General features: G+C 41.1%; 3 protein-coding genes across 3 annotated transcripts; 2 read left to right on the top strand and 1 right to left on the bottom strand.

Moving 5' to 3' along the window:
• The first annotated feature begins 1,032 nt into the window (after window positions 1–1,032).
• Window positions 1,033–5,533, top strand: LOC127778422 (transcription factor RF2b-like). The gene is made up of 4 exons (XM_052305021.1): window positions 1,033–1,700; window positions 3,124–3,256; window positions 3,944–4,028; window positions 4,558–5,533. Exons 1-4 carry the CDS (start codon window positions 1,165–1,167, stop codon window positions 4,944–4,946), a joined length of 1,143 nt encoding a protein of 380 aa, XP_052160981.1. The 5' UTR covers window positions 1,033–1,164; the 3' UTR covers window positions 4,947–5,533.
• A 3,146-nt stretch (window positions 5,534–8,679) lies between these two features.
• On the top strand, window positions 8,680–15,031 carry LOC127779795 (uncharacterized). Its single transcript, XM_052306696.1, has 11 exons — window positions 8,680–8,839; window positions 8,927–9,223; window positions 10,289–10,474; window positions 10,716–10,808; window positions 10,934–11,116; window positions 11,288–11,390; window positions 11,478–11,651; window positions 11,871–12,904; window positions 13,010–13,192; window positions 13,558–14,252; window positions 14,364–15,031. Exons 2-11 carry the CDS (start codon window positions 8,963–8,965, stop codon window positions 14,455–14,457), a joined length of 3,006 nt encoding a protein of 1,001 aa, XP_052162656.1. The 5' UTR covers window positions 8,680–8,839; window positions 8,927–8,962; the 3' UTR covers window positions 14,458–15,031.
• A 743-nt stretch (window positions 15,032–15,774) lies between these two features.
• LOC127779796 (alpha-galactosidase 3-like) lies at window positions 15,775–20,632 on the bottom strand. The gene is made up of 15 exons (XM_052306697.1): window positions 20,327–20,632; window positions 20,115–20,173; window positions 19,689–19,745; window positions 19,564–19,598; window positions 19,230–19,333; window positions 19,058–19,130; window positions 18,902–18,960; window positions 18,734–18,799; window positions 18,557–18,640; window positions 18,396–18,460; window positions 18,221–18,303; window positions 17,840–17,930; window positions 17,317–17,375; window positions 16,579–16,719; window positions 15,775–16,237 (listed from the first exon to the last, which is right to left on the bottom strand). The coding sequence occupies exons 1-15, from the start codon at window positions 20,524–20,526 to the stop codon at window positions 16,130–16,132; spliced, it is 1,284 nt and encodes a 427-aa protein (XP_052162657.1). The 5' UTR covers window positions 20,527–20,632; the 3' UTR covers window positions 15,775–16,129.
• Between the last annotated feature and the right edge of the window lie 442 nt (window positions 20,633–21,074).

The following is a 21,074-nucleotide window of genomic DNA, read 5'->3' as shown; positions in this document are numbered from 1 at the left end:
ACCGAGCCATTTGCCCCTGGGCTCAAGACAAGGCGCGCGGCGAAGACGGAGGAGATCCTCGCCGCCACGGAGAAGGCCCAACGCCGACGATGCCCTCCTCCACGGCGCCGCTTCCACCCTATGGCCCCGCGCGCCGACGCCCTCCTCGACGCCGCCGCCGCTTGCGCCCTGTGGCCCCGCGCGCTGCCGACGCCCTGCTCCCGCGTGCCTCCGCCGCCAGTCACGGCCGCTTGCGCCCTGGGGCCCCGCGCGCCGCCGCCGCCCTGCTCCCGCGCAGCTGACACCCAATCGCTGCACCGGTGGCATCCTCAAACCCGTCGCCATCGGCGTCGTCGTATTCGGCGGCGGCGGCGGGGAAGCAGGTGGGGAAACGGGAGCTCGCCCGCCGCCGCCCATGGAAGAGGCCGCGCCTTATCTCCGCCGGCGATAGAGAGAGATGGGGGAGAGAGATGAAGACGGCAGGAGATGGCGCAGAGAGGAGGAAGAAGAGGATGGGTGATGATGACATGTGGGGCCCACGTTGGCCCCACAATTTTTTATTAATTTGTATGAGAAACTGACATGTGGGTCCCATAGTTTTAATTGTTTTTCCGGATCGAATTGCCACGTGAGCGCCACGTCAATGCCATGTCAGATGAAGACCGAGTCAAAATAGCCACGTAGACGCCACGTCAATGCCACGTCAGATGAAGACCGAGTCAAAATAGCCACGTAAACGTCACGTCAGCTAAAACCGCTCTCAAAACAGCCGAGGGATCCTATCTACACCGGTTTTAGTAGTTGAGGGACCCATTGTGTCTGGTTTTTCGATTGAGGGACGAAAATCAGATTCGTTGACAAGTTAAGGGACCTCAGATGAACTTATTCCGTCAAAAAAACAAGCCTGCACCGAGAAGCCAACCAGCCAGCCCAATGCATGTTGCATGGCAGTCACATTCCACATCACATGCTTCACCACCATAGCCGGAAGCAAGCAACCAAGGAAGGAATACCAGATCCCGCACTGGCGTGGCGTCTCAAAACCAAGGCGACCGAGGCGAGCAAGCAAGCCCCACACGCGCACACTCGCACACACGCCACGCCACCCCCCTCACTCTCCTCCTCTTCTCTTCAACCACTGTGGTGTGGTGTGTGTGGTTCTCTTCTCACAGGTAGAAGGAAGCAATGGCGATGCCGCCCAAGCCCGGCGATCAGCCCTCCCCGGGGCGGAGCCCCAACCCCAACCTCAACCTCCCCTGCCCGCTCCCGCCCATCCCTAGCTGCGGCGGCGGCGGCGGCGGCGCCGGGCCCACGCCGCCGCCGCCGCCGCCTCCGCCGCACCACCGGCGCGCCAGATCTGAGGTGGCCTTCCGCTTCCCGGACGACCTGGGCCTCGGGGGCGGCGCGGACGGCGGGGGCTTCGACGAGATCGGCTCCGAGGACGACCTCTTCTCCACCTTCATGGACATGGAGAAGATCGCCGGCGCCGACCGCGACCGCGCCGCCGAGACCTCCTCCCCTCCCCGCCCCACCAAGCACCGCCACAGCGCCTCCTTCGACGGCTTCGCCTTCGGGGCCGGTGCGGGTGGCCCCGGCCCTGGCCTTGGGAAGCAGCAAGACGGAGCAGGAGGCGTGTTCTCCGAGGTTATGGAGGCTAAGAAGGCCATGTCCTCCGAGCAGCTGGCCGAGCTCGCCGCCATCGACCCCAAGCGCGCCAAAAGGTGACGACACCCTTCGGATTCTCATGCTATCTTAGACTTGATTTGCTGGTTGGTAGGATTATTGGTACCTCTTGCTTTTGATGACCAACCAACGAAATATATATATATATATATATATATATATATATATATATATATACATTTATTGTGTTTACTCTTGAATTAGTGAGACTTTATTGTCTAGATATAGCATTAGATTTTGCAAGCAAAGAAAGGTGGTAGAAAAATAAATGTTAACAGAAACAAATCATTTCATAGTCTATTGAGGCCCAATATATGGTGCTAGTGGTCTGGAATCTCTATGGATAGTGAAAGGCAGCTTGTACGATAGGACTGCAGCAACCTGACCAACTGAATTGGATGTCCTGAAGGTCTCGCCTTCCTCGCTTACGCGGGCTTCTTTTTGGAACGTAAGCACTCATACAGGTGGTTGAAATGCCAATTTCTTGTTTGGCAAGTTGCTTTCTTGGACCAAAAAGCCAATCCATGTTGTTTTGTTCCAAAATAAGAAGGCCTTGGAGCGAACGACATATGTTCGTTATGTGCAATAATTTTATATTTACTATGCAACACTTATTAGCTATAAATTCTCTACCCAAAACTGTTTCTTTTATCAAACTATTGTGCTGCAACCAAGTTATACAATATTTTTTTTTGCGGGGAAGTTATACAGTATTTAACTGCGTATATTCATTATATAGGGTTTAATTCATGTCACTTAGTAAAACCTTTCCTCATTTGGCCCCACATTCTCTTCTCTCTTCAACAGTATTTTATAACAAAATATGCTTCTATATGTGATGAAACTGCATATAATAATTTTACTTATTCAATGACAACATGGTTGCAATGTCAACACTGTTCTATTTTGTGGTTTGTCTTAGAACAAAAAACTGCATCACTTTGTTTAGTCTTTAAATAAGCTGTGAGCGCAAGGCGAACGGGGCAGTAGTGGGAAGCACTTTGCTTTTGTGTTTCTTAAGCATGCACTCTTCTGATACTCTTTCCCCCTTTTCTCAAGGCCTTCTTTATTTCATACCTAAGGGCCATATATGCAGTGAACTTAGCATGGTCCACTTTCTTAAATATGTTTTTCTATTTGAAAATAACAGAGATATTTTTTTCCATTAGAGAATCACCATGTAGTGGTCTTTTAATCAAAATGCTGTACTACAATCAAGACTGTTAACGCACAGGTTCATGGTGTACGGTCATATATGCAACTGGTACTATAAGAGCAAACTTCTGTGCATAGCTCTACAACTTATGTAGTAATAATCATTATATTCAAAGACAGCTCTCCTCGATTTAATTAACCATTTGAACTTTATAATGTTAACTAAATCATTTTTAGCAAGTGCATTGTATCAGCTTTCTGCAGCTCATGAGTAAATGTAAAATTTCTGAGCTTGCTTTGGTGCAGAATTCTAGCAAACAGACAGTCTGCAGCCCGATCAAAGGAAAGGAAGGCTCGATATATAACAGAGTTAGAGCGGAAAGTTCAAACTCTTCAAACTGAGGCTACCACACTGTCAGCACAACTGACACTATTTCAGGTACCTTTTATCCATTTGTTTGTCTCATGGGTTGCAGTACTACTACTATGTTTAGTTCATCAGTGCAAAAACAATAATGTGCATAGTAAATGTGCCTTTTGAACTGTATTGAACAGGCAGTTGTGCCACTTACTAGTACATGTGCTAACCAAACTGCAACTTCTTTACAATTAAGTGGATCATCCATTAGTAGAACAATTTATTTGAACTGATGCATATGCCATGATAACTACTTCCTCCGTTTCACAATGTAAGTCATTCTAGCATTTCCCATATTCATATTGATGTTAATGGATCTAGACATATATCCATCTAGATTCATTACCATCAATATGAATGTGGGAAATGCTAGAATGACTTACATTGTGAAACGGAGGGAGTATAACACATGATAGGATTATGTGACTAGCTTTATGCTCATATTGGCTATAGCACATGTTGTGGAAAGGTCGAATTCTCATCCAAATATATTCTATATGGTTAGCCAATAATTTGTTGAGCTGAATGGTGGTACCTAACAATGAAAATGTATGCTCTCTATTGACCAGGACTATTAGGTTCTAGTAACACTGTATTTTTTTTTTACTCTGTTCACTGTTGACCAGTATTCAAAGTTTGTGATCATGCCCATATTTTTGTATTAAAAGCTGTGAATATCCTTTTAAGACGTTTTGTTTTTCTGGGCAGAGAGACACAACCGGACTTTCTGCAGAAAATGCTGAGCTCAAGATTAGATTGCAAGCCATGGAGCAACAGGCTCAGCTGCGTGATGGTGAGCACTCTACCCGTACATCTCAACTCTTGATTTTCGTTATTTCCAATAAACTTGTGTTGAAAGGTAGCTCGTTGCTGTAGGCTGGCTGCATACTTTTAGAAGATATCTTATCAACATTTGCTATTTCTTGTATGTAAGACATTGTGTTATCGTCGTTTTTTAATGCAAGTTTTATCATGCGATCTCAATCCTTTCCATTGTTTACTTTGGTAAATCTAATCATTTGTGAGAGCTCCAACACTTAGTTACCTTTTAGCTTCAATAGAAATCTTTCTGCATTACTTCACAATGGAACTAGCTAAAATTTTGCACTGCTGGTAAGTGCCATGCTCTATTGCTGAACATAAACTTATACTGAAAACTGATTCATCATTTTAGAGGATAAAGCTCTGTCATGTAAGGAATATTGAGATTTCTCAAGCTATTAGTATTGACATTTTGAACAACTTGTGAACATCTGAAACACAGCATAGATTAGGATACGTGTTGTTTTTCCTGCTAATAGAAATACCATATTGTTTCGCAGCTCTCAACGATGCACTGAAGCAGGAAGTGGAGAGGCTTAAGATTGCTACGGGTGAGATGGCAAAGTCAAATGATGCGTATAATACAGGAATGCAGCAGGTCCCGTACAGCCCTTCCTTCTTCCAGCTATCTGACCAACACGCAGTTCAGCACCATGCAGGCGTTCAGCAGCTGCCACATCAATTCCAACAACCTCATCCAAGTGTCCCTAGCCACCAGATGCTATCCCACCCAAATTCCCTCTCTGATATGATGCAGCAAGACTCGCTTGGGCGGCTCGAAGGGCTGGACATTGGCAAAGGACCAGTGGCTGTGAAAAATGAGGCAGAGGTAGTGGTGAAGTCTGAGGGTAGTTCAATATCTGCAGGTGAAAGCAACAGCACATTCTAATTATAGACCTACATGTCAACAAATTGCTCCGTCCGTTTAGTTTTCTTTGTTCATAGTCTGACATGCCTTCCTGAACTGCTTCCCTCTCTCCCACTAGTTTTTTTTTTTCAATTCAATTCTTTCAATTTTAGTTACATTGTTTGTTTGTTGATCATCGTGTGGCTGATCATGTAGAGACTTAGATATGCTCGTTTGGAGACATCGGGTTTATTTCTTGTGTGTTGTGTGTTGTTTGATTTAGGGGGTGAGGGGCACTGAGTGGGTTTCCAGTGACTTTTATGTATTCTTTTAGTTATGTTGTAGACTTGTTGTCTTTGAAAATATGTACATTTTTGTGTTACTATGCTAATTCTTAATGGGCCCGTACTATGAAAGTGTGGAACAGTATCAGCTGTTGAGAAAATGGCGTGTTGTTTCAACTATTTTTATCTTTAAAAGTGGCTTATACACTTTCTGAAAACCAAACATGGTCTAAATTGGAAGTACATTATGGCTTAATAGTGGCTTATACACTTTTTAAAAACCAACATGGTTTAAACTTAAATACATTATAGCTGAATGTGATTAGAACGTACTGGCAATGCGAGCTATGCATGCAAAGTACTCTCTCTCTCTCTGGTTCTTTATTGTAGTATAGTTATTTGCTATAGAGAAGCTACAATAAGAAACCACATCATTACTTATCTTTTAGTATCTTCGAAGTTCAGATTATCCTATAGTCTTTTCTACCCTGTATTAGTCTTTTGCTGTCCAGTTTCATATTTTGCAAAGAGAAATATATGACCGATCTTTAAACTTGGCAGTGGTGTATGATCTTTTTGAATGAACCATAGTATGTTCGAACCTCTTTTTGACCAGGTTGATCGCTGACGCGGTAACGATATATGTAAATTTTTACTAAGATGTCATGAGACTTCTAGTAACCAAGTAATTAGATCGGAGCTAGGATTTGTTTTTTCATGGGACGATACTCGTGCCCGTCCCATAAAAAACAAATCTAGCACTGGATATAACATATCTTAGTACAATAAAATATATCTTACTACAACGAATTTGAATAGACTCTTGTTTAGATTCTTGTACTAGGATATGTCACATATACATTCCTATGTTTTTTTTAACCGATAGAGTAGATTTTTTGTCCATTCAAAAAAAAACTAAAGTAGATTTTCTTGTAGTGAGTGCAGTTTTATGTTTGGATCCGCAAATAAAAAATATATAAATATCAGTACTGCTGCCTCTTTCATAGTCTAAAAAAATATACACTTTACACACAATCAATTAGGGGAGAAGATAAGGTAGTCGCAAAATCTTTGTGGAGTTAACACTCACCAGATTTGGTCACATTATCTAGTGGAATATACTGAATGGATTTCTGACTTCTAAATTTAGAGTTGAGATTTCCAAACGTTTGGTGTGCAACATAAATGTCTTGACCTATACGTCTTATACTTTTCTTCAAGCTTCTATTAAAGATAAATAGTCTGAAAAAGGCTTCTTTTCCCCGAAAAAAAAACTTACTGAAATTACACTTAAGTTGGCACAAATGTGTTGAACTCATTTTGGCTTGCAAGATCACATATTTTTCAGCATTTTAACATTTCTCATATATTTGTCTTCCACAAGTTTTTTGTTCTTCCATATATATATTTTTTGTCAATGTTGTATTTTGAGAACTGTAGCCATACCCAAAACAGCATGCTTTTGTGATCGGACAGAGTACCTATTTTATTGTGCCTTGTTAAAAATATCCACACAATATATAATTCTTGTGCAAATGTTTACATTCCACTTTTAGAACCCTAGTAGAGTTATTAGCAGTCCTATACAATGTTTAGCCTAGTGATCACAATGCCTTACTAGCATTCCAATGTTAAGAGTTTGACTACTTCTTGTGGGATAGATATTTTCGGGGCTAGATTAAAAGAAAGACCCCTTACCACCATGTTGCTTTCAGTGTTACACACCTGCAGGCGCATCCGAAGCAGTGTAGAGGGAGCCTTCGAGTTTTTTTCTCGATTCTGCAGCGAGAAGTTTCCTCTACTGCAAATACCTCCTAGGAGGTCCTCCCCTAGGACTCAGTTTTTTTCCCAGTGTCATGCTTAACAACTATAGCTTCTCGACAATGTGTGAGACTCTGAGATTGACCTAGGGGCCTATGGTCTCCACTATTGCTAACATTGAATCTAGATAACTAGGAGTATACCCTTTCTTTGGCATTGCTTTCACCCACTCTACTTTCACAACCTTTGTTACACCAATATGATTTAGAAAATTGTTTCATGACTTCACTCTTTTTCCATCATAATCACATAGGTAGCAACACCTATCATTAGTAGCGTGGTCCATATTATCATGGCATGAAATCATATGAATAATCCATGTTAAATAAAAAACATATAATTAGAAATACTTTGGACTCTTTAGTTAGCTTTAGTTGCTTTAAAAATTAAATAATTAATATATTTAGAATTAAATATAAATCTATACTAATCTTGGACTCTCAATTTAGTATACGTTATTTCATTAATCCAACTCTAAATTTCAAAATTAATAATTAGCTCGTTATAATTGACATGGACTCTTCTTTTAGTTTAGAATGACATAATCCGAGATATAACCAACATTTATAGTGTTAAAATTTTAATATCTTTAACATCATTATTACTAGCATGTGCAACATACATCGAGTTTCAACTCGTAAAAACTAACTTGTTTCAATGATAGTTTGCCATTTGTCATCGTCACTCTCGCAAGGCGGAAACCCCTAGTAATGCTAGTACGAATTAATTAACAAACACCATGCTTTGTTAGGTGATTCTTAACCCTAGTAAGGCACGGCTTTGGGCGGAATGGTGAAGGAAAGAGAAGATAGAGAAGGGAAGAAGGAGGAAGCCTAAATTGTATTGATTGCGCACCGACGCGCCAATAGGGCTAATGTGGCGCGCATGCGTAATCTTATCCAAACCTTTTGACGTAGTACACCAGTAGAGCTGATGTAGCAGGGTATGTCATAACCTTACTTAAACTTTTTGGATACAACCACATACATAGTGTTTCCATGTTGTTGGCATACTAGTAGGGCTGATGTGGCAGATTGAGTATGCGACAAACTCATCCAAACTTATTGGAGCCATTGCATACACATGGTGGTGCCATGTTGTTGGCGCGCAATTTGGGCTGATGTTGCATGCATATTGTAACCTTACACATACTTTTTAGCGTTGTCGCACGTGGAATAGTAATCCGTTTTGGTAGTGTAAGTAGGGATGATGTGGCTAGACATGCTTTGACTCTAATTATCCCTTTTTTTTTGCCGCTATCACATGTGATTTAACGGTATTATTCGGCAATACCAACTTTGTCAGAGTAGTCAAAGCTAGTGTTTTAAAAATAACATGATAAGGTGTTTGTTTTCTCAAATATTATTAAAAGGAGTTTTGGAATAAATAATTCCAAGAAACATATCTACACCGCAAACAACAGTTTTGAAATATTTTTTATGTGATCACACCAAAACTCTTCAGGAATTAAAGGATTCATTTTCTTATATTTGAAACTGAATGCCTATCTATCCATACCAACCATACATCCTCGAATGACCCCCAGTTTTGGCATCCATATCCACTTCAATAAAGGCAGTAGCCATAAAGAATATATATATATATATATATATAACTCATAGACAAAAAAAAAAGAAAAAGAAAAGGCAGATATCAAAGTACACTGTAGCCCCTACTGATCTATATAAAGGCGAGACAAGAGGAGAGAGCATTGGGCCCCAAATCCAGATCTCTTTTGAGTTTTGAGACACAAAACCACAAGAGAAAACTCAAAACTCCACCGAGAAACGGAAGGGATCGATCGAAAATGAAATCGTAAGAAGCAAATAGGTAATAAGATTTTGATCTCTCGCTCTTGCAAAACCCCCTTTGATTTCGCTCTTGTTTGATGATCTGATGATTCCCCAAACATGGCAGCTTGAACCAGTAGTAGTAGTAGTAAGCTAGCGATCGATGGCGGCGTACCGCGGCCGGCGGGACTACGGTGGCGGGTGGTGGTCGGCGTCGGGCGGCTCGGGGAGGATGACGCTGGCGGCGGTGATGGCGACGAGGGCGCCGCGGCCGGCGTTTATCCGGCGGGAGGCGATCCGGGCGGCGGAGGCGGCCGCGGACGAGGTGGTGTTACGGGTGCAACCCACGGAGGAGGCGGAGCGGACGCGGCAGGGCATCATCGGCTACCTCAAGCTGCTCTTCGGCACCGCGCTCGGCTGCGAGGTTCGTTCCCCCCCAATCTCATCGCGAGCGTTTTCTCCGGCCGGTGTCGGCGGCGGCGGAGCTACTCCGACCGCCGCCGCCGCGCCGCATGATCCGCCGCTGATTCACTTTTTTTTTTCCTTTTCCTTTTCGCAAACAAGTGCCGTGCCGCAAACAAAAAAAAAAAGAAAGAAGAATAAGCACTCGCTTGTGGGATGATGAGTTGATGGGCGCTTCCGTTTCGGATGGGATCGTTTTTTCTTCTTCTCGATCCCAATCGCGGGCGGCGTCTTTGGGGTTTGGTGTTAGATGAGTTGATGAGCGCGTGTGCGCTTAATTAATCGCTTCGCGTCCAGTTTTGCTGATGAGCTCATATGTCGCTTTCGTCTTTGCTCCGTTTCGGTGATTGCGATTAGGACTAACTGGTAGTTAATCGGTTCTTATTCTCGTACCCATCAGCTCATGCATCGAGAGGTCTTTTTCTAATGACATTTGTTTGACTAACCAGTCCTATTCTATTACTCGAGTGGCTCCAAATTGCTGTGCTGAGCGAGTGACATCATGTCGTCATGTCAGTTTTTGTTTTATAAAATAAGAGAAGATATTATGCTTTGGCCTTTTTGGTGGTGGCTTTTTTTACTAGCTTAGATGATCTAATAACTTTTTACCTTTCACCTTAGCGTAAATACAGGCTTCTTTTCAGCAAACATGAACGGTTAAACCCTTCCTTTTTATTTATTTATTTTAATGACAGCAAATGTATCATTTCTAGCTCTATTGAAGGGGAAAAGGTTGGCTATCTAGCTTGCTCGTAAATGTGCTTGCATGCATGCAATCGGGTGCGGCGTGGTTTGGTCAACTGTGAGCTCGTTACATTTCTTGGTGACTCATCAGTCATCACATGCTTGGGCTAAGCAAGCAATGGATACTTGTTTATGCCGCCGTAGTGAAATCCTCTCTGCATGTTGTACTTGTAGATACAGCAGGATTTTGATTCTTGAGCCGGTGCAGTCATAGTGATCTTGCACTTTACACTATGTTGCATTCAGCATTCTCTAAGATGGTGTTTCTGTTTGATGATTTCAGGTCTTTGCATTTGGATCTGTTCCTTTGAAGACCTACCTCCCTGATGGGGATATTGACATAACTATACTTGGGAACACAGCTCCGGACAGCACTTTCATTAGTGAGGTTCGTGGTATACTTGAGTTAGAGGAGCAGGAAGATGGTGCTGATGTTGCAATCACGGGTTTGCAATTCATCGATGCTGAGGTGCATTTTTGTATGACATACTTCTGTTGAGTTATTTATTCCAGAGATAGTTTGGGTATAGTATGATATGGTCATATGGAGCAGTAACAATGTTTTTTACATTTTTCCATGTCTTTACATTAGTATCATGCATGATCTCTTAAGAAGGCAGAGATTTAACTATGTAGTTCTTACCTCTACATACGCTACTGATATATTTTTATACACCGTTTTAAAATACTGCTGTTGCTTTTGCATCCAGGTAAAGCTCATCAAATGTGTTATTGACAATATTGTTGTTGACATCTCGTTCAACCAAATTGGTGGGGTGACCACACTCTGTCTTCTTGAGCTGGTAATACATGGAAATCTGAACTATCTGCTCCATTTGGAAGTATTCATCTTGAATACTGCCCAGTAATTTCAACAAATATAGCGTGCAAAATTGATAACAAAGTTGAGTATATATTCCTTCTTCAGGTTGACCATGAAGTTGGGAACGACCATCTGTTCAAGAGGAGCATTATGCTAATCAAGGCTTGGTGTTACCATGAAAGCCACATACTGGGAGCTCATCGTGGACTAATATCTACTTATGCCTTGGAAGTTCTTGTTCTTTACATATTCAATATATTTCACAAATCGCTGCATAGTCCCTTAGAGGTACTTCTTGGTAGCATAACATTTTTCACAATTCTTATCAGCCTCTTTCTGAGATGGGTGGACTAAACTTTTTTTTTTTTGGATGAAACACCCAATGGCTTTTCAGCAGTTTAGTAAGGGAATTTACATAGGGACTAAAATTTTTGCATGGTACCTTCTTTGTTCAAACAGGTCTTGTATAAGTTTTTGGAATATTTTAGCAAGTTTGACTGGGATAAGTATTGCATAAGTTTAAATGGTCCTGTTCCTTTGTCATCCTTGCCCAACCTAACTGGTGAGTCATACTCAGGTATTCTTTTGCTTTGTCAAGTGATCGCCAAGCATGTACTTACTGGTCTAATTATTATAATCCCTGTGACAGTTGAACCTTCAGGGATACATGATGAATTACTGTTTGGCCCTAATGGCTCGTGTGATAGACTTATTGTACTTAAAAAGGATTCTGATGGATCTAACATGAATTTTCGCCCGAAGTATCTAAACATAATTGACCCAATAAAGTCCAGTAATAATCTTGGCAGAAGCGTCAGCAAAGGTCAGAATAACCTGGAGGCTACATCATTTTATCTTTCTTTATTCTGTGCGTTGTTTTCCTTTCTATATTCCACCACCACGTTCCTGTATGTGTGCTTACTCATGTAGAACAGGTACTGTGCTTGTGAAATAGGCATATGTTGCTAACTACATACATACATGAGATCTCTTTGAAGGATGGTTCTCATAGGTTTTGTACATCTATGTTTATTTTCTGCAGGAAGCTTTTACCGCATACGAGGTGCTTTCTCATTTGGTGCACAAAACCTGAGTCAAATTCTCATGTTACCTACTGACCTTATTCCTACTGAAATCTTTGGATTTTTTGTGAACACCTTGAAGAGCCATGGAAGAGGAAAAAGATCAGACGTTGGCAATAATGGTTCATTCGAACCGTCACTTGATCCTGAAAGTGAATATGCACTTTGGGAAGATTCATCAGACGTAAAAGAATCTGATATGAGTGAAGATGAAAATAGAAGTCCTGATCTGCAGAGGACTTCAGATAGTTGTTTTTACAACAAGGTCTCAGGAGACAGTTTCAGTAGCCACTCACCATTTTCCCAAGAGAAGGGCAACAACATGAAACGACACTACGACTGTGCAAGAGAGGAATATTTACCCCTCGGTAGATCATCTATGGAGCAACATATTTATGCGAACAACCAGTCACAAATATTGACTCCCTCTACTCGTATAAATACTTTGGATGTTTCCAATTCTTGCCCAGCTGAGACAAATAGGAGCGATCTCCATGAAGAAAAACTGCCACTTTCTCATTTTTCACCATCAAATTTGTTGGATCTATCAGGAGATCTGGATTTGCACTTAGAATGCCTTCGAAAAGTTCAGTACCACCTGGAGTCCATGTTTGATTGGTTGATTCAGGAAGCAAGTTTTTCTGGCGCAGTAAACAATGACTCCTTCAATATTCCAACCCAGAGCAGCTTCTCAAATACTGATGGAAGGGCTCTAAGGCCATTGTTAGTTTCATCTGCTTATACCCAGAGAGGGAACCTATCTCGAGTTTACTGTTCGCATAGCACAAGAGAAATTTCTCAGAAATCAGTATCACGCACTGAGGTCCAAGTGAATGCGGTTTGTCAGCAGAATGTGGCATTGCCCTCTGGAACAAATAACAGATTGGCGTTGCCTCCATCTCCTGTCGCTGATTCTGAGAAATCTCCAGTTTCTCCGCTCCATAACACAGTGGATATTGTTGGGACGCATGGAGCTGGCATGCATACTCTCAATGTAAGAACCTTTGCAGCTTTGTTCATTAACTTTTTGTTGTCCACTGTTTCGAATTAGTTTCGCTTTCAATAAATTGACTCGATTCTTGTTTGTCCATATGCACAGAATGTATCATTGCTTTCTGGAACAGATGTATTATCCAATGCATTCGCACAGCTTTCATTTCCTGCAGTTAATTCAGTTGACTATAAATATTGTTGGTCTTATACCACAACAAATAATCGTGCGACATCAAGTCAAAAAACAAACCGTGGGAAGGGTGGAACTGGCACATACATTCCCAGAATGGTGAGGACTCTTGGGACATAATCTACTCCCTCTGTTCCAAATATAAGCGTTTCTATGCATTTTATCTGGAGTTCTGGATGGAGGGATGTCTAGATACATTTTGGAAAACGTGCAGAAATGCTTATATTTTGGAATGGAGGTATTATTTCTTGTGCATGCTCCATGTTTTTAAACTTTGAAAAGTTTTTGTGTTGTGTAGATCAACTAATTATTTTATTGTTCCTTATGCTTCAATATTGGCATGGAAAGCTGGAAATGAGCTTTTGTTTAGGCTACACACGGAACCTCCATAGTAGTATAAATTATAAATCATGTATTGGTGCATTCTTAATAAATCCATGTAATTAGCTATTCACTTGTTACAGAATTATCATACTTACAAGGAACGCATATTCTATTATAATGGAAGAAGCCAGAGAGAAATGTTACCAGATCGGCCGTTCAAGATTAAAACTAACCCAATTGGCTACATTCGCCGGCGCAGTTCGCCTGAAATGGGATGTTCAAGTTCAAGCAATGGCGGTATTACATTTGAAAATACAAGTCATACACCATCAAAGAAACAGGATCACTCAAGCAAAAGTACAGTTACAGCTGAAGGAAGTTTTGCTCAGGAGAGAGCACCAGCAAGCCAGGAATGGAATATTTGCACAAACATGAACATGGTTGACAGCCAAAAACCTGGTAATGATGAAGACCTTGTCAGACCAAACAATGAATCAAGGGAACTACGGACACTCCATCCATCAGAAGTGCAAAACAGGGAAATGACGGCATCATCATCATCTAGTGTGGAGCTTCCTCATTGTGTTGGCAATGGTCTCCAAGAATCCAATTCATCTCAGCCATCCTCACCTGCAACTGAGGCTTCTTCTCCAATCAAAACAACACTAGTCGAAGGTCTTGAGTTTGGATCTTTCGAACCTATCTTAGGTACTAGTTTTCTCTGCGAAAAGTTTTGCGAAGAATTCCCACCTCTGCCTGCTAGAAAGTGGCCTGCAGTAGCCGCTGTTTCAACGCCTGTGACTGTGAGCTCTTCGCCTGCTGAAACAGGAAGCAAGTACGTGATTCTTACATTGCGATCTCGTGTTCTTTTTGCATTTCATGATACAGTCGTGCTGTTGCATTTTTTTTCTAATTAAATTGCATCATGTCGTGAATAAATCTGTAGGCCAGAAGGGCTCTACCAACTGAGAGATGAAGCTGACTTCCCTCCTCTCAAGGCTGGTGCTCGCAATGGATTTAATCATAGAGTTGGAAGATGAAGGATGCTTTACTAGCTTGCTTCAGGAGAAGTCTGATATCGTACAAAGCTTGGATGCTATTCCAATCGTAATAGCATGCTTTCAGCTGTCTGAAACTCCAATAATCCTTAGTGATACAATCATTAGGTCTGTTGAGTGTTAACTCCTGATAGGAGCCTTAATTGTAAAATAACTAGCTCATCTTTTTAGCTTTTATAACCCAAAAAAAATGTTAAAAAAATAAAATAATACGAAAATGCTCACAAAAAAAGAACTACCACCTTTGTAGATCCGTCGTTTTAACTTTTTAAGATTAAGAGAAGAAAAATGATGGAGTACAGTGTTTAGGTGCACCTATTGTTTCTTTGTGCTTCATCGTGATATATTTACCCTTTGCATGGTATTTGTTGAAGTACTACCTCCTTCCCCAAATGTTTGATGTTTGAACTTACCAAAGTAAAAAAAAATAAAAAGAAAAAAGAAAAGAGGAGGGAGTATAATTTTCTCTGATACCTTTTACTTTGTACAGTGTACTGACTAGTGAACCGATAGTTGTATACAAGTCAATATGGCACAGCGATTATAAGTGCCTCACTTCTACTCCATCCGCATGAGGCTGATCCCTAGACAAGAGGCAGAATGTGGTGGAAGTAAATTATCCATCTTGCATTACATCCTGCAGTGAATTCTTCAATGCGTCTTGAGATTTCTTTCCAGTGGAGTCTCTCAGATGCTGAAGTTTGTCACCTAACAGTCCAGCTTTGAACACAACAAAAGCCTGCTTCTTCATTTCCCAAATCAGAGAAGAAAAACAGAGAAAAAGAAGCAGTGCACAGAATGGCGAAGTTCTGCAGAGGCCGGTTTAATGCATTATTAAAAAAAAAAAGCCAGCAGAATACAATTCCCTTAAGATAAAACAAAATCAGCCGGACACATTTAGGTCCTCTTTTTCAGGGATGAAAAGTTTTGATATGTCACATCAGATATACGGACACATATTTAAAGTATTAAACGTAGTCTAATGACAAAAACAAATTATAGATTTCGTTTGTAAACTGCGAGACGAATTTATTAAGCCTAATTAATTCGTCATTAGCAAATGTTTACTGTAGCACTACATTATCCAATCATGACGTAATTAGGCTTAAAATATTTGTCTCGCAATTTACACACAATCTGTGTAATTAGTGTTTTTTTTTCTATATTTAATACTTCATGCATGTGTTTAAACATTTGATATGACAAGGTGAAAAGTTTTTTTTGCATGGAAACTAAACAGGGCCTTAGCTTCCGTACATTTTCTACACACTCTCATTTTCATAGCCACTACGAGTGAGGTGAACAAGATATGTTATTTGTTTATTTATTGAAACTAAGTTTAAAAAACATTTTTTTTAGTTTATGTACCATCTCATTTTCACAGCCGCTGGATGGACAGAATAAATTATTTATTTGCATCCTGTACAGCAAACGGCGTCAAGCCACCAATAAATTTACACCACAAGCTTGCAAGAAAAACCTTACGTGGTTTGCTTGCACGAACTTCCCCATAGAAACGGGAAAACTGCATTCTCCACAAAGCAAATTTCAGTAGACCTGTTGCCTCGACCAAAATGGTGGACGATTCATCAGGTCTAATTTGAGTAGATACTGGGTGCTTCCAGGAAAGCATCAGGCATGATGCTCTTCATGATCAACTTGATGCAACGGTGACGGCGGGAGTGAAAATATACATTTTGCAGTCATGCACGTCAACTTGCGCCCCAAAAGTTCCAACAACGTTCTCTGATAGAGTTTCATGCTGCAAAAATGCAGATTCAGAATGCAGTTAACATATAATAAACAAAATGCTGACAAGATAAGGTTTTGACAATGGAATATTGATAAACTTTGATCTGTCTTTGTTGCGTCAGTAGATACTACACTATGCTCATGCTTATTCTATGATGTTAATTTGCTACACGTTTTGGTGGTTGGATGAAAAGGATATATGTGGTGACCATTTTTCTCCTCTCTCTCCCCCAAATAGTTTAATATGATAAGCAACACCATTTTAACCCCTTTGTTTTCTCCACTCCTCTCTTGTTTCAACGGGAAACAGAGGTAAATTGAACCACTTAAACTGGAAATTATTTAACTTACCTTCCACAGATCTCTAACAGAATAGGGAGATGAACCATCAAGGCCTACAGATGGCAATTTTACTATAATATTGGCAGACTCCTCACAGCGGTTCCATAAAACAACAGCCAGACGGTTACCAGAGAGGGGGCCAGCCCACACCTGCAAACATGATATATCAGTGAAAAGGAATGCCCTGATGTGAAGAACTTCACAAACATGCATTTGTAATAGTTTAATTCCACACAGCAGCTAATCTATTCTAAAAGCTCAAGCTGTTAGTGTGGTTGCATGCGTTATTCATGCTCCGACGGCCCAAATGAGTATATGATTAAGATGGCAGAACTGCAGTTCCAACTGAACAATGCCCGAACACTACAAGTCTATTATCTACCCCAAGTAGCTTCTAACTAGCATACAAGGCCCTGTCTGAACAGGATTCTCAAAGGGATGTCATAGGAAAACCCATCACCAGCTAGTGGGGTGGCTGCTACCGTCCCTATGAAATTTCGATGGACTCTAGAGTTAGGCAAGTTGGGGAAATATCAAATATGTTACAGAAACATGCTCTGTTCAATATCAAATTAAAACAGTTGCTATACTATTGTGTGTGTAAATTGCTCATGCACAAAACTGTTATAGTTAGTGTCTTGCAATTTTGGAAAAGAAAAAAAGGACTGTGGAAGTAAACCATCAGGACAGACCACACAGTAATAATTATATTTGCATACTATAATTACTAATGGACATGTATATCACCTCTTGGCATCCATTTTTCCCTTGACCTAAAATTCTTCTTCCTTGAACTCCAAGAGGATCTGCAGAAAACGAATGAGTGCAGTTTAACGTGTTAATTAATTATTACAACAGCATATACAAGGAGAAAAAAAAATTTTGTTCGAATAAAATAATCTACTCTAAAACAGATATTTACAATATGTAGCGTAATTAGTTCTGTACAGTTTTTTCCTGTCCTCAGGTGGAACAAAGCAAGGGAAACTTGCGAGCTCTCAGGTCCATTGGTTCAAGCATCTTGTTCAAAAAATATACATGATATGCAGAAAACTGAATTCCAAAGAGCAACTATGATGCTAATTGTCTTAGTGCATGATGAAAGTTTTGCTGCTGAAATCAAATTCGCTTTCAAAGTTTTAATGCCATTCATGATCTTTGAGAACAATGACATTGTAGAAATAATAGAATGGTTTAATAGAAAACTATCTTGAAGTTTACACATGTCAACATAATAGAGAGCGCAAACAAAAAAGATTCAGTGTAATACCTTGATTTACTTGAATTACTTCTTTGTTGCTCAATATTTCCATTGTTTCTTTAGTCATGTTTCTGACATCGCAACCAATTAAGAGAGGGGCCTGAAATATAATAATGCAGAAGGAGCCAAATAATTTTAAATCACATCATTTGCGCTACACTTCTATCCACAGAACGGTACTGAAATTCCCCTAACGTCAAGTAGCATAAAATATAAGGACAAGGAAAAACACTTGAAAAGAAACTAACTCCTTTTTTTCTTTTCAGAAACCCTTTTCACTACTTGATCCAGTAACAGCACAAATAAGTTGGAGTCATGAAGACCAAATGCAACATACTGGAATATAGGTGCCATCCTAGTGATTACAGAATGCACCCAATGAGTACTTGCCTTCATAAGTGCCCAGATGCTAAAATGTGCACGATACTCTGCAAAGGTCATGCCACCATTCCCGACTTCCAGCATATCCGGGTCTGATAAAAAAAAGTCAGTTGAATGATAGTACGAGTGTTCTCTTGCAGTATGAAAACTGGTGGAAAACTTGTGCTCTTTGCTACACAGTTACCATTCCATCCACCGGGTCCAGCATATGATGCCCACTTGTTATTCTTATCAGCAATATCAGTCATGCTTGTTTTCAAACAGAAGATCACAAGTCAGCTTCACATCAATGCATAGATAGGTTTCACCCAACCCCAAACACTTAACCCGAAATACATGAATCACCTTTTCCATGTATCCTGTATGTCATCTGTTGTGCGCCAACTGTTACCAACTTTGCCAGCCCATAAGGCTGGATCATCCTGGCCCCTAAGAGAAAAAATAGTATAATAGCACATCATATACATCTAAACCAACATGATATACAACCCCTAGCTTCTCTCGTATGATAAAGGTGCATACCATTCACATAGAGAGTAGAATATTTGGCGTCCAGTTGAATTTAAAGCATCACGCATTGGAGGATACCTAAGAATATGACACCATGAAACGAATTTTAATGCGTTATATTCAGTTCACATAACTGTACTCATGAAAGAGGCTTACACAATGAGAAGACATTTAGTTTACCTGTCCTTGGGCTTTATTCCCAAATTGTAGCAGTTGTCATACTTCAGGTAATCAACACCCTGGAGAAATCAATTTCCATAGAATATGCTCTTAAATCTTAACATGTTCATACTGTGTAGTATTTCAAATCAATAATTTATTGCTTCTAGCTCATACCCATGAAGCAAATATTGCAGCATCGGCCTTTTCATGATGGAGCGATCCAGGTCGAACTTGACATGTAAAAATCCTGAAAGCTTTAGCTTGTTATAATTTTTAGTTATTTGGAATATTATTCTTCATGGTGTATTAACAACAAAAACCATCTATAGAGGGGCTGCTTACTCACCCAGCATCAGAGTAGATACCAAGCTTTAGACCTTTCCCATGCACATAGTCCGCAAGATCTTTGATGCCAGAAGGGAAAGTTTTTGGGTCAGGTAGCAATTGATCCTACATGCACAGGAAACAATGTATTAAAAACTAAAGAGGTAAACTTGTAATGCATGTATTTATATGGTCAGTAATGCATTTGTATTTGTATCAGTACAACCAAAGAAGACTGTTCTGAGTGACGTCCTGTCCAAGCTCGTTAAAATTATCAAAAGACCAAAGCATTGACATATTTAGGAACAAAGTAATTGGAGAAATCACAGCCTAAATTAGCAAATGAAATGCGTTACCTTTTTTCCTCTTTTTACATTGGACCAACAATCATCTGAAAAGGCAATGAACAGCAAGTAAATTAGAGGATAACAACATACTTGCTTCAGCCAGTAATATATAACTCTTGAGCCAAGTAATGTACCGATATTTACATAGTTGTAGCCCAAATCAGCCAGCCCCGTCGAGACTAGTGCGTCAGCTGTTTCATCAGATAGAAGAAAACTTTCATTAGAAGTATATCGCTAACCAAACTCTACTCTTAAGTCTGAACAACCGAAAACGCATTAGGAACTTGTCAATTGTTATAACCAAACACGACATGAGAACATGTCACTTGAACAGTGGGTAGTAACAATTCCATTCCAATATCCAACCTCAACAGTGTTCTATTCTATCATTGCACTCTGAGCAGTGGAAGTGTGGAAGATACAACACTAATTAAGGAAATATGTATCCTCCAGTTTCCAGTTCAGACAAGGACTTCCACCATATCAGGGGAGGAAAAAAAAAACTGCGGTGCAGAATTGCAGATTTAACCATGAAAATTAAGGGGATCCCGCGGCTGAACCTGTGTCGCGGATGACCGTCTCGTTGATGTTGCAGGCGAAGAAATTCCAGCTGTTCCATCTGCGCCACAGAACCACAGGCACTAATAAATCACGCACTCAACGCAGTGAACGACGATGAATTACACGCGCACGCAACAGGCGCTGGACAAAGCAGCAGCGGAAGGGGAACGAAGCGAAGAGGCAAAGCATTGGGCCGATTGATTGAACTTACCCCATCTGCGGGGTGAGGGCGAGGCCGTTGTTGAGCTGCAGCTTGCCGTAGTTGGAGGTGTCGTAGAGGCGGCGCAGCGCGGCGGTGGGGAGGGGCTCGATCCGCATTCGGCTCGCCGCCGCGGCGACCGCCGGCGGCGAGACGACGAGGGCCACCAGTAGGAGGAACGGGAGGCGGAGGCGGAGGCGCGGCGCCTCCATCAATGGCAGCGGCCGCTTCGCGAAGCTTACCGAACACTCCGATTCCTTCCTCCCTCCCTCCGAATTCCGAGCAGCCGTCGTTGAAACAGCTGTGCAGGCGATTTCCGAGCTCGTTACGGCTGCCGTTTATATGCGGCGAAATTGTGGGGCCCACATGTCAGTGTCCTCTGCACTCTTCTGGGACCCACCTGCCATTGACCGTACCATAATGCTGCTTTATCCAGTCACAAGATTATGTGTTTTGACGAGGAAAAATAATAGTTTCTCGAGGGGACAATTTTATAAGTACACGTGGCAGCAGAGTCCAGAGAACCCTCCTATTGGTGTCGACATGGATGTTGCCAACACGACACATCAGAATGTCGTCGTCAGCTATAACAAGATAAGTTATTAGCGCATTGATTAATTAAACTTTAAAATAGTTTAATATTTACTTTTTAAGTAATTGTTCTGTAACAAAAACTTTTAGAAAGCGCATAGCATTTCGAGAAACTTACGTACGAGAGAAAAAAATAAGAGAAATCTACCGCTGTCGAATGCAATCTAAG

The sequence above is a fragment of the Oryza glaberrima genome, chromosome 7, assembly GCF_000147395.1.
Source record: "Oryza glaberrima chromosome 7, OglaRS2, whole genome shotgun sequence".
In the NCBI taxonomy this organism is placed as follows: domain Eukaryota; kingdom Viridiplantae; phylum Streptophyta; class Magnoliopsida; order Poales; family Poaceae; genus Oryza; species Oryza glaberrima.
This window is presented reverse-complemented; position numbering and strand designations above follow the sequence as displayed.